The 13183-nt window shown below is 43.8% G+C and overlaps 1 protein-coding gene across 2 annotated transcripts in view; it reads left to right on the forward strand.

Annotated features, from left to right (window-relative positions):
- Positions 1–3362: 3362 nt before the first annotated feature.
- gosr1 (golgi SNAP receptor complex member 1) overlaps positions 3363–13183 on the forward strand; it is a 52044-nt gene continuing 42223 nt past the window's right edge. The window contains exons 1-5 of one of the 2 annotated variants that reach the window (XM_007900756.2): positions 3363–3419; positions 7029–7149; positions 8857–8944; positions 9666–9773; positions 12719–12810. In XM_007900756.2, the coding sequence (XP_007898947.1) occupies positions 3389–3419; positions 7029–7149; positions 8857–8944; positions 9666–9773; positions 12719–12810 (440 nt within the window). In that variant the 5' untranslated portion in view covers positions 3363–3388. The remainder of the gene's footprint in view (positions 3420–7028; positions 7150–8856; positions 8945–9665; positions 9774–12718; positions 12811–13183) is intronic. The other variant, XM_007900757.2, reaches the window with a different exon arrangement.

Consider the following 13183-nt stretch of genomic DNA (forward strand, 5'->3'; position numbering starts at 1 on the left):
TTACTAGTCAGAACTGTGCAAAATGCTTGTCATATCAGAGAGTGCAGTACACAGATCGTACAGTCAGTTAGTTACGAGACTACAAAACAAAACTAACATGACGAGATCTCTGCAATATTGCAAAGGACCTGCTAATTAGATGTACAGCTGGTCCAGTGGTGCAGTTTTAATCTTGACATGACACAATTAACTAATCCATGAAGAAAAAAATCACGACTGAGATAAAAATTGGCAGCGGAAGCAAGTGATTTATGATACATTCGCATGATGGGTACTGTCAGAGCAGAGAAGGAAGATGGAGTGCAATTTTGCCGACTTGTATAATCTACTGGACTCAGCTGTTGCGTTTCTGTCTCTGGGATTGCTCGATATTTCACTCTTAGCTATAAACTGTGTTTCACATCATAACAAAGTGTCAGCCTTGCTCAGTTGATAGCACTCTCGCCTCCGAGTCAAAAGGTAGTGGGTTCAGGCAGTGTGGAGTGACTTTGAAAACAAGAGTTTAGGCTGGTGCTCCAATACAATGCTGGGGAGAGTGTTGCATTGTTAGAGGTGGTTTACTTTGGATGGGGTTTTAAACCAAGGTCCCATCTGCGTGTTCTGATGGACGTTAAAGATCTCATAGCACTATTCCAAAAGGGAAGGGAGTTTCTCCCAGTGGCCTGGCCAACAGTCCACCAGATAAAATTGGTCATTCCCTTCATCCCCGTCAGTAGGACTTTGCTGTGAGCAAATTACTGCCGCATTCACCCACAAAGCACAGTCACTAAAATCCCTTGAAGCGCTTTGAGAAATCCTCCTGATATGAAAGGTGCTTAATCAAATGTAAAGATTAATATTGTTCAATTATGGTCTTGGTTTACATTGGATTAGTGCAGTAGTATACCAACAGACAGTGAAGCATGTCAAAGACTTGCTCCAGACTTACCAAGAATAGTGAAAGCAAACTGACATTATTGTGAATATATACAATGTTGAATATAATGCAGGCTGGAGTGAGTTTCAAGGCAACAACCAGCTTGAGGTCAAACTGTTATAAATCACAAAAGCAGAGTCAGGAGTTTATTAGCATTCGATTGCAAAATACGTTATCGCCTTGAAATGCTATCAATATACCCAGAGAGGTTTCACAAGTAATTCATTCCATTTTCAGGGCCCGTTTGTCACAACAAATTGCATCAGCAAACAGGATCCTGTAACTGAATCATTTTGTTTGATCGGATGTGATATTGAATTTTATTTTTCTGCACATTTCAGGTAAATGACTTAACTTGCATATGTAATTAACAATTTGAACCACAAGGTGCTATTTTAAAGAAACCAAATATCTTTACATTAATGTATACAGATTGAATTAAATCTGTCTAAAGCTGCCTGTTTTAATTTCTAATCGATTACTGAGGCCTTTTATCACCTGATTGAAAATGAATCAAGTCTGCAAATGCCTATTTAACAATCCTAAAGAGATATTATTCTTTATAATTGGCCTTGAGGCAGGTGTTTTTAAATGTGTTCCCATACTTGAAAGCAAAACGTATGACATTATTTACGATGACCATTGGATAGGACAGATTTTTCTGTACTCCTTCCTCAATTTTCCTCTTTTGCTATAAGAACATAAGAACATGCGAATTCGGAGCAGGAGTAGGCCATTCGGCCCCTCGAGCCTGCCCCACCATTCAATAAGATCATGGCTGATCTTCAGACCTAACTCTAATTATCTGCCCTATCCACATATCCCCTAATCCCTCTATTTTTAAAAAAATCTATCAGTCTCAGCCTTGAAGATGTTCAAGGACTGAGCATCTACAGCTTTCTGGGTGAAGAACTATCTTCTGGCATCTTCCCTGCCTTACATTCTCATACACGCACAACAACAGCCTTTTGTCTTTTCATCTTTGAGCACCTACTGTTGAAGCTGCCAGCTTGACATCAAGCATGTTTTATGGCTTTAGCGGGAGCATGAAAGGGATGGAGTTTGTTCTTGCTCGACTGTATCACCCAAATGCCAACTGGCTAAGACTGGAATTTAAACCCGAGATCTCGTAAACGTGGAATCTAAACTTTCTATGGCTTCCTGCAATAGGAGTCGACTCTTTACCAATGGTACACTTCTGGTCAGCTGGGTGTCTTGACACGTGCAGAAAACACATCACCATACCTAAGGGTATCCAAACCAGAGTTCCATGCATCCCACCTATACCTGGAAATTCCAGCGATATTTATTGGGATGGAATGCGCACTCTCTTCCTGGTTGTCTAATTCCGGAGAGCGTTGGGGTCCAGAACCAAGGCTTAGGGACGTCAAGAACGTGCATTAGGGTTACAGCTGGAGCCTGTCAAAGCTCTCCTGCCGCTTGTCAAGCTAGGGCCACCCTAACCATTCGGGCTTCGGCATTCAGGGTTAACAGGAGCGGAGCGGGAAGAGTGTCCCCCCCCCCCCCAGTGACTGGTTTCCAAGTGAGGCGTCATTATGGAGTCCTGTAGCTCAGTGGTTAGAGCACTCGCTTTGCAAGTGAGAGACCTGAGTTCAATTCCAGGCAGAGGGCGAAACCTTGGGCAAGTTTCCTTACTCCACACAGAGCCTAATAATAATCCCTCCAAAACCAAAACAATAATAAATTGGTCATTTTCAATCCACGACTGTTTGTGGGACATTGCTGTGCGCAATTGGCTGCCGCGTTCGCCCACAAATATACAGTCAGTTCACTCTACAGTGTGTTCTGTGAAGCGCTTCGGGACGTCCTCCCGACGTGAAAAGCGCTCTATCAAAATGCAAAAAGATGATGATGATGATGATGATGATTATTCGTTAACCTTTCGGCAAATTTGCCCGAACAAAATACTTCGAAACGCCGTCATTTCACGGTAATTGCCGTGAAGCGGCTTCGAGACGTTTTCCGATGACGGAAATGTCCAACGTGGTGGCGGCGGCGGTGAGGAGGAGGAGGAGGATGATGATGATTATTTATATAAGGTTCTGTCTGTCTGTGTGTCTGTCTGTCTGTCTGTCCGGATGGCGCTGACACGTCACCCAAAGCCACCGCCGCCACCACGTCCCTTTAAAACCTGGCGCGCGTGCGCACACGGCCCTCGCGGCGCGGTCCCTTTAAGACCCGGACCGTACCATGAAGGGGAGAACGCAAAGGAGGGGGCGAGCAATCCACTGAATGAGAGGGAAGAAGAAAGAAGATTAAAGGCCATCCAGTTCAAGTTCAAACTCCACCGCCTTCCTGAAAACAAACCGCCCCCCTTCTGTAGTTCTCTGAGCCGAGGCCCGAGCCTTTGTTCCCGCAGCAGCAGCCCCGGCGCCCCCCTCTCACCGCTGTGATTGGACACGCCCCCTCCCCCCCACCCGCTGATGGTCTGAGAGCCGTTGGGAAACCAAGATGGCGGCGGGGAGCAGCAACTACTGGGAAGGTGAGAGAGAGAGGGGGTGTGGGGGCTCCTGATAGCGACTCCTCCCTCCCGCCCTCCCTCCCGACAGTGGGGGGGTTGGGGGTGTTTGTACGGGGCCTGTACATGACAGGGAGAGGGGGGGGGTTGATGTTTCGGACACCCTTTGACTTCCTCTCTCGGTGCGTCTCCCGCCGAGAGGCCGAGGCCCCGCTCCCGCTGTCAGCGCCGCCTCCACACACGCGCTCACTCCGCCGCTGACATCGCCCCCCCCCCGGGGAGGAGTGTGGGGGGAGGGAGTGTGGGAGGGGGGAGTGTGTGTGTGGGGGGAGGGAGTGTGTGTGTGGGGGGAGGGAGTGTGTGGGGGGAGGGGTGTGGGGGGGGGGTGTGTGTGTGGGGGAGGGAGTGTGTGGTGGGGAGGAGTGTGTGTGTGGGGGAGGGTGTGGGGGGGGGAGGTGTGTGTGGGGAGGGGGGGAGTGTGTGAGGGGGGGGAGTGTGTGGGGAGGGGTGGGAGTGAGTGTGTGTGTGGGTGGGGGGAGCGTGGGTGGGGGGGGGGGGAGAGCGTGGGTGGGGGGAGCGTGGGTGGGGGCAGAGCGTGGTGGTGGGGGGTGTGTGTGTGTGCGTGGGTGGGAGGGCTGAGCGTGGGTGGGTGGGGGGGCTGAGCGTGGTGGGGGGGGAGGTGGGTGGGGGGCAGAGCGTGCGTGGGGTGGCAGTGCGTGGGTGCGGTTGGGTGGGGGGGCAGAGCGTACACGTGGGTGGGTGGGGGGCTGAGTGTGGGTGGGTTGGGGGCAGAGCGTGCGTGGGGTGGCAGTGCGTGGGTGGGGGGGGCTGAGTGTGCGTAGGTGGGTGGGGGGGCAGTGGGTGGGTGGGGGGGCTGAAGTGGGTGGAAGAGAGGGGTAACGCGGAGAGGGAGAGAGAGAGAAAAAATGACGAAGAATTAACCTGCATTTGATATAATCCCCTCCCCCGAGTTCCATTGGCTCCCCATCAGGGTTTGTTGCACCCAATGGTAGAAACCCTTCCTGTCAGATCCAAGGGCACAAAAGGAACCAGGAGACTGGGAGTCATCGTAAGGAACAGTTCGATGCTGTGATGGAAGGCCCCCAATGTGCTTGGGAAGAATCAGCTGGAAGAATGAGGCCTAATGGGCTTCAAGGGCCTCTGCCTTCAGCTGAACCTCTCGTGATCTTGTGACCTGTCTGCTGGCCCCGCTTCACCAGTAGATCCGGACGGACTTCACAGTCATGTTTTGCTGTGGTTGCCATGTGACCGTGGGGAATGCTGCCGCCTGTTCTCACGTTGTACATGTGCATGCGCCTGAAAAACCGCTCTTTCCGGGAAGCTCAATTCTGTTGACGCTCGGCTTGGGGTGAAACCTTCAAACCCCTTCAAGTCCAGTCAGCTCTTGACCATTTTCTAGGTCGAAACTATCAACCCTTAAAATATATGGTGATGCGTTTTTTTTTTTTACCTGCAGTGTCTTCGCTGTAAAGGAAAAAATCATCCATCATCTGAATGCTGAACGGCTCAGACTAGTTAAGCCAAATGCCCTGTGTTTGTGATGTATCGTTGTATGGAATTCCACTGATTTTGCTGTGTTGTTTCAATGCAATACATAGAAATAGAGTTCATGGGATGTTTGTTCCAATAAGTTTTTGTTTCTGTTGTTGTGAGAAGCAGCTGTTCCCTTCAACCGTGCCTTCAGCTCCCCTCTCGACTCTCTACTCGCTCCCTCCCTTCCCTCACCATTTCCCCCCCTGCTCGAGTCCCGACCCAACTGTCCAGCGCCTTGGGACGTCCTCCCGACATGAAAGGCGCTCTATAAATGCAATCTTGTTGTTGTTGTCAAGGCTGACATTCTGAAGTGACAGCCTCCCATGATTGAGTTGCTTATTTGAACTGAAGTGTTGCAGTTTAGCGCCTTGGGACATCCTCCCGACGTGAAAGGCTCTGTCCAAATGTAATTCGTTGTTCAACATTTGATTCTGACAACTTCAAGTGCATGTTGACTTTTGGGCCTTTTTAAGCTTTTCATTATAAGAGTAACTTATGCTGTAAAATGTGAATAACGATAGCGATTTAGTTGATCAAGTAATGTGTCATTTTTTTGTAGAGCGATGCAATAGTGTAACTTTCACTAACAGGATGTCTTTCTATTGACCTGGTTGTTCCCATGTTTTCAATCTGTCATCAGGGTGGTGATCCTTCTATTTAGGGAAGGAGAAAAAGTTGTTTGGTCAAATCTTAAGCTCTTGCCTAGCGTGGAATTGAATGGCATCAGCAGAGATGAGACACATTTTACTGTTCTTTTGCTCAGGGACTATACTGTGAAAAGTAAAAGATGAGAACAAAACAAAAATATGTATTAAAAACGCTGGGTAAATGCAAAGTAGAAACTAAGAATCTACCATTGTCAATTTTTTCTTTGAGTTTATCAGTAAGAACAGTTAGCTTCTGAACAGGGGAGATTGGCAGACAGTGAATACAATTTCTCTTCAGGAGAATCCGAAATATATTCTGACTGTTCCTTGGCTTTCAGCTGTTGAAACTCTTCACTCAGATAAAACTGGTATGGCCAGTAAAAGTGCTGGATTTATAATTGGCTGCATACCCAATGGCTGTATAATTAATTTTATTACAATTGTATCTGTCTTACACCTGTTGTTTTCAGCATCCAAGGCTGTTCTCTACACCTCTCAAAACCAAGCAGGAACCTCGGTGTTCTGTTCGACCCTGAGCTGTCCTTTCTCCCTCATATCCGCACCACCACTGGCACCGCCTTCCATCACCTCTGGAATATCGCCAGACTACGGCACTACCTCACCCCTCACGCGGCTGAAACTCTGGTCCACGCCTTTATCACCTCAAGGCCGGACTATGGGAACTCTCTCCTCGCCGGCCTTCCCGGCACCTCCCTCCACACTGCCGGTCATTCAGAACTCTGCAGCTCGTGTACTGTCCCGCACCAGACACCGCGACCACATCACTCCCACCCTCGCCCGCCTCCACTGGCTCCCCATCCCCCAGAGGATCGAATTCAAGATCCTCATCCTCACCTACAAGGCCATTCACGGCCTCGCTCCCTCCTACCTCTCTGACCTACTATACCCCTACCTACCTGCCCGTACCCTCCGTTCCTCTGGCTCCGGTCTGCTCCACATCCCCCGCCCCAACCGCCCTACCATCGGTGGCCGGGCCTTCAGCCTCTCAGCCCCCAGGCTCTGGAACTCCATCCCCCAGTGCCTTCGCCGCTCCTCCCTTTCCTCCTTCAAGGCCGGTCTCAAGACCTTTCTCTTTGACCGTGCCTTCAGCTCCCCTCTCGACTCTCTACCCCCTCCTCGCTCCCTCCCTTCCCTCCCCTCACCATTTCCCCCCTGCTCGGGTCCTGACCCAACTGTCCAGCGCCTTGGGACGTCCTCCCGACGTGAAAGGCGCTCAATAAATGGAATCTTGTTGTTTTATTGCTAGCAAATAATACAAAGTGGTTAAAAATTATTTAACTTCCAAAAGTTTAAGAAGTTGCACAACCTTATCTGAAGTAACTATCGCAAAGTATGGAAAAAATTGTGTCCAACATATAATAGTACTTCTTTTTAAGTTTACTTTGAAATTTTGTCTCTCTCCCATCAACAGACCTGCGGAAGCAGGCTCGGCAACTAGAGAATGAACTGGATTTGAAACTGGTTTCCTTCAGCAAACTCTGCACAAGCTACAGCGGCAACAGTACGAGAGATGGGCGACGCGACAGGTATAGGTACTACACAATAATCTTTACTAATATATTTGTAAAAAAGTTAGGAAATTAATTGACTATAATCTATCAATGTAGTAATAAAAGTACTTAGGGGAAAAAAAAGCAAAAAGGGTATGGGAATAAACCTACTCAGCTGCTAAAATGTCTTTCTGGTGGTTAAAATTCAGTTTCAACAAGTGAGTTATAGTTAACTGCTTGTAAGCAAGTTATAGTTATGTTTCTAAGTGGTGTGGGCTTACAGTGCTCATTACTGTTGAAATTCATTCATTGACAGATGGAGAACAAGAGTTCAACCTTTGTAAAGTTGGCGTTTTGGCAACTGCAACAACAGCAACAACTTGCATTTATGTAGCACCCTTTATGCCAAACAGATACTGAAACATTAGTGCCCTGATCTGAGCAGATTTTCAAGAAATATGCATCTTTTTTCTTCTCTGGTCATGCCCTCTGATATGGGCAATATCTCCTGTCAGATGGAGCTGTGTCTAAGTGAAATGTGATGCATTTCACCTGCACTTCACAGTTTAATTTACTAAATTACCAAATTTCATATTTTATTTCGCGACTTGACTGGGGTCACTCTGGTTAATCACTCGTTAGCAGTGTGATCACTGGTCACAAAATCATTTCACACTTTTTTAAAAAATTATGGTCGAGTAGCTCATTGGGAGATCGGCTAGTATTCCTGAAATTCAGCAGCATTGTTACTTTTCCATAATATGTATTTATGTAGCTTAGCAAGGGCTCTGAGACTCTACCTCTACCCCATGCGAAGAGCCGAATATAAATACAAGTTGTTGTTAGTGTTGATAAAATGCATCTCTTGGAACGTCCATAAGGCGTTAAAATGAGAAAACTAAAAATGGAAATGGTGTTTTACTTTCAAGCAGCGCCACTTTGCTTCCCGAGTTCCGATTGATGTTTGCCTTTGAGGGTTTTATGAGAGTTTTTCATATCTAAAAATCTACTTTGATTATTATGTTCTAGAATTTATAGGTTGTGAGTTGGGTGAGGCTATTGTATTCAGAAGAAATGTAATAATTAAGAATTCGATTATTTTACTTTTTAGTTATAGATTTCACTGCAGAACTGTACACTTTCCTGCCTATTATTGTGATAATAGAAAATAGTCTCATTAACTACTTATCAACATTATTATGTAAAACTAACATTGGGTTGTATCAAACATTCCATTACATTATACAACTGGTACCCTGTCCATTTTCCAACACTTGATAGCTGAATTGTTCGGCCTATTTTTACCCCATTATTATGTGAAATTCAAGAATTTAAAATTGAAGTGTGCATTGTGAAGCTTGTGAATATGGTTTTACTGTTAGTAGTCATTAGCAGTGCACTTCAGATAAAAGTGGTACTTGTGTCGGTTGTTACCAGTGCATAATTCCCCAGTCACACGCATTTAATGGTTTGCTTTTTCTGTTGCTGTTTCATCGGCCCAGCAATGTTAATAAAAATGAGCAGAAAGTTGTTGTGCCAAATTCTAATTCACGGTAACAGTCCCTGCACTTTAAAAGGAAATCAAGTGCAAGCAAGTTTGATCACCAGAAATGTCTGCTCCTGTGAACTTTGGCTAGATTTATTTTTCTAAACGTTGTCTAGAAATTTTTAGACCGGGATTTTCCTACTTTTTTAATCCGCTCTTTCCTGTATTGGTGTTCTAGTGTTTGTGTCTTTTCCATCCTGCAGTTCGGACACAACACCTCTTCTTAATGGGTCGAGCCAGGACAGAATGTTTGAGACGATGGCCGTGGAGATAGAGCAACTTTTAGCTAAGGTGAACTTGAATCTCTAGTACAGTATCGTTTAGTGGGACTGCTTGTAATGATGGTGTGACTAACCTTCCTTTTACACTTTGGTGACCAGTGACCTGTTCTTTCATTTGTCTCTGGATCTCCACACACGAACATACACACAATGAGAATTAATGGCTCCTACCTAAATGTTAGAATATAATAATAATCCTTGTATTTGATATTGTGCCTTATCACTTTGTCTCAAAGTGCTTCAAAGAATATACTGTAAAGTGGAGTGACTATCTTGTGGGTGAAACAAGACACCCTATTATGCTCAACAGTGTCCCACAAACAGTCGTGGATTGAGTAACCAAATTATTTTCTTTTGGAGGAATTATTACCCTTGGAAAGCGATCCGCCAATTGACCAACAAGTGGGTTCCAACTTACTACTAGGTAAACAAAGGCGTGTGAAGTAAGGAAACTTGCCTAAGGATTCTATGAACCTAAGTGGTTTCTCTCTTGCAGTCAATTATATATAATCTAGCAGCATTAAACCCCCCTGTGTCTAAACCAGTGCTAATCCTATTGCAAATATGTTTGATCCATTGTCATCTGAAACAACAGAACTTTCTGTTTTTCATTCATGTATTTGGAGGTTCTAAACTCATTTGCATTTTCTCATGGTTCATGGGGGAGTAAAGTTCATAAACTTATTTTTTGTGCACATATTCTAACATTTTATTCTCTTTCCTTCCTTCAGCTCACAGGAGTAAATGACAAAATGGCAGAATACACTTCAACACCTGGAGTAACATCCTTGAATGCAGCACTCATGCACACATTACAACGGCACAGGGACATATTACAGGTGAAGTGAATCTTTATTGCATTACAATTTTATTTTATTTACTGTGACAGGATAGAATTTGTTCTTAAACAGACATAGCTGCCTTAACATTTGAGAATGTGGACTGATCCTGTTTTGGGAGAGTACCAAAATGGGTTCAGCTAAAAGTTTTTGCTGAATGTTTGACATAGCTGAAAGAATGAAAGTTTTGACCCATACTAATGCAGTTCCCAACAATTTCAGAAGAAAAAATAAAAATCTTCTGAACCTCAAAATGGAATCATTGTTCAAAGTGTTTGCTTATCTTAGTTTAAACTGTTAAACTGAGGTGCCTGTTTCTCCAGATTCATTACATGTCTGTTCATAGGACAGTTGGCACAAATTGCCTACTGCGTTCGCCCACAGATACGTAGTCGCTACACTTGACAGCAGTTTACCTGTGCACTGCTTTTTGAGATGTTTTTCGGTTTTAACAGGTTCAACTAAATGCAGATGCAAAGATTATCATCCAATGTGGCATCAGCTATTTCTGTTAGTTTTCATGGGTGTGTGTGCATGCACGTTCAATTTTTATCTGTCGTCTTGCTTGACGTGTTAGTTTTTTAGAATTTAAATCTATGCCTTGAGTTTTGCTCCCATACTCTACATAACCTGTTTTACATCTTACTCATGTAGTGAAAATATAATGGCCAAAGAATTCGGGTGGTAAATTACACCTATTACAGTACACATGAAAGACTTTGTAAGATTAAATCAACATGTTCTGCATGAAAGTGGTTCTGCTGGTATATACTATATAATCACAGTAGCTACCTTAATAACATGCTATTATTGTTCTGGCAATAGTTAAAAGTTTAGGGAAACTTATGAATTTAATGTCACCTTTGAGATCAGTTTGCGTTGAAGGTGTTTCACAGTGTTCTGCATATGAAGTGAAACAGAGTTACCTTCGAGATTTGTTTAAACTTTTGTTGTCTGTAGTTTAAAAGTATTTCAGAAGGAAACCTAGCTCTTGAGAGGAGAGGTTTTAGTTCACAGTGCAGCCACATCCACAAAGGGTCCAGTTAACTCGCCTTCCATATTTTATTAATGTCTATTTCGACTACAAATCTGAAACTGGGGTACAAACATCTTTTCTTTTCCGATTCTGAAGATTATGCTTTCAATTGAAATGCAGCAGTGGGTAGAAAAGTGAGTCTCTGGGTGATCAGGGTCAGCTCTGGACTGAAGAGGTAGTTTTCAAAACGTGACAAGAATTTTATACAGAGTTGACAACTTTCCACCTCCAGGAGCCATCTGCTTGGATGTATTCGATCTTACAAATGAGATGTATGAAAAGATTGGAATTTTCCATAGCATATATAGAGCTGAATGAGCTCCCTACGTGAATTCTCAGTAGGTTGGTTAAACTTAGTTCAAGCTACGTGCTTGGCATACCCTATACTGTAACCACAGCATCTCATCTGTGGTTGTGCTTCCTTTGACTGAATAACCATTCGAATAACCACCTTGTCACTGTAATCTATATCTTAATACGTGGTGGGATATAACTTAAATGATTAAAAAAGAAAACGTAAAAGTAAATTGACATGCTTTTCAGTTACTCGGATAACACTGTTACTTGGCAATGATTTTGTGGCAGTAAGTTATCTCATTACAATAACTTGCATTTATACAGTGCCCTTCATGGAGGGCGGTGTCTCGGAGTGCTCAATAGTGTTGGAGCTTGACACCCGAGCTGGGAAGAGTGGGGAGCTGACCGTTGGCATGGTCTAAAAGGAAGGTCTTCAGTTGCGATTTGAAGACGGGCATGGAGGTGGCAAAGTGGAGGGATTGAGGCAGAGCATTCATACAAATTCATTACTTCATATAATGTCACCTTCATAAAAATGTGCTAGGCTACAAAATATTATATTGGCTGAATCACAATATAAGATTGCAGCATTGAAATCACTCCATCATTTTTAATATACTGGGAAGTCTTGAGTGCTCGGTGTTTCCGGCAGGTGCTGGCATGCTTTCCATCATTCAGTGGTTTATGACCTTAGCACTAATGAAGGGTTGTACTGGTTTATTCAATAATGGTCCACAGTTTCTTACTGAGAAATATGTCTTTTATTGTTTTACGTGGTAGATTGACTGTTGATGGAAATTATCAATGACAAAATAAAATGTTACCCCTTTAAATGTTCTGATACAGCAGTTATATATCCTGTGGTTCCCTGGTATAGACCTAAGTGCTTTTACGTTTAGTACCATTGACTATAATATATACCATAAGTCTTGAAATATTTTATATGCCCAATAATTGTAGCTTTATTTTATGTCACAGGTGTTGTGTTTATAGGCAAGCTGCCAAGAAAGAACAGATGCAATCTAGCATCTGAATTTATTGGCTCTGTGCAAATTAAAACAAAGGGATGACAGGAGCCAGTCATTTCAATTTGGTTAAATAAGTGTGCTAAGTGATAGAGCTGAAAGTACAGAAAGAATTTGAGGAAGATTTCCATCATCCCTGATGTAAATTAAGATAAATGATGTAATGTGAAGACTTGACGTGGCTGTGAAAGCGACTAATTGAATGATAAATGCCCTCTTTTGTAGGTTGACTGTAAAGATAGCAACCTCAGCAAAAGGAAAGCGAGAGACTGAATTCTGCTGAATAATAACCTCCCAGGAAAAGACATTTTACATTTTAATGTGTGGCGATACATTCGTGATCTATTTAAAAGGTTGAAAGTAACTTATAGCAGCCTATTATAAATTTGTGCACTTGACTCATTCATTATACATTAAATTCTTCAAATTGACAGGTCCACCATGAACGAACGCAGTTTCTGGATGGTCCTTTTCGCTTGGGAACGAGAATGTTAGCATCGTGAAATCCTCTTGACTGATTGTGGATTTAGTTTTAAATATGGGCGTTCGTCTTTCACATTCATAACTTTCATCCTTTGCTTTCACAGGATTACACACACGAGTATAATAAAACTAAAGCAAACTTTATTGCAATCCGGGAACGGGAAGACTTGTTGGGCTCAGTCCGGAAAGATATTGAGTAAGTGACTACAGTGTTTAATCCTTACAAAGCAATTTCCTTGTGTTTTGGTTTTATTTATTGGATGTGTCACCAAATGATGATGTTAGCAAGGGCTCAGTGCATCTTAACTAATGAGATATGGTGCTCAGCCAGTGGTAATGCACCTTGGTCAAATCAAGTGAGTTGAAGTCAGATTATTATGTTCATAATGATCTTATTTTTAAAAGCTAAAGTGTAAATCCAAAGAAGGTCAATCAGCATCTGAAAGTACTTTTAACGTTTTGTACATGGCCTTTCAAGCATGACACGAAGCAGGCCGGAGCCCGCTGAGCGGAAGGAGTGGGCAGGATGATAGGGGGCTAGGAGATCGTAGAGATAGGGGGTAGTGAGG

This window comes from Callorhinchus milii, unplaced genomic scaffold, assembly GCF_018977255.1.
Source record: "Callorhinchus milii isolate IMCB2004 unplaced genomic scaffold, IMCB_Cmil_1.0 Scaffold10, whole genome shotgun sequence".
NCBI lineage: Eukaryota > Metazoa > Chordata > Chondrichthyes > Chimaeriformes > Callorhinchidae > Callorhinchus > Callorhinchus milii.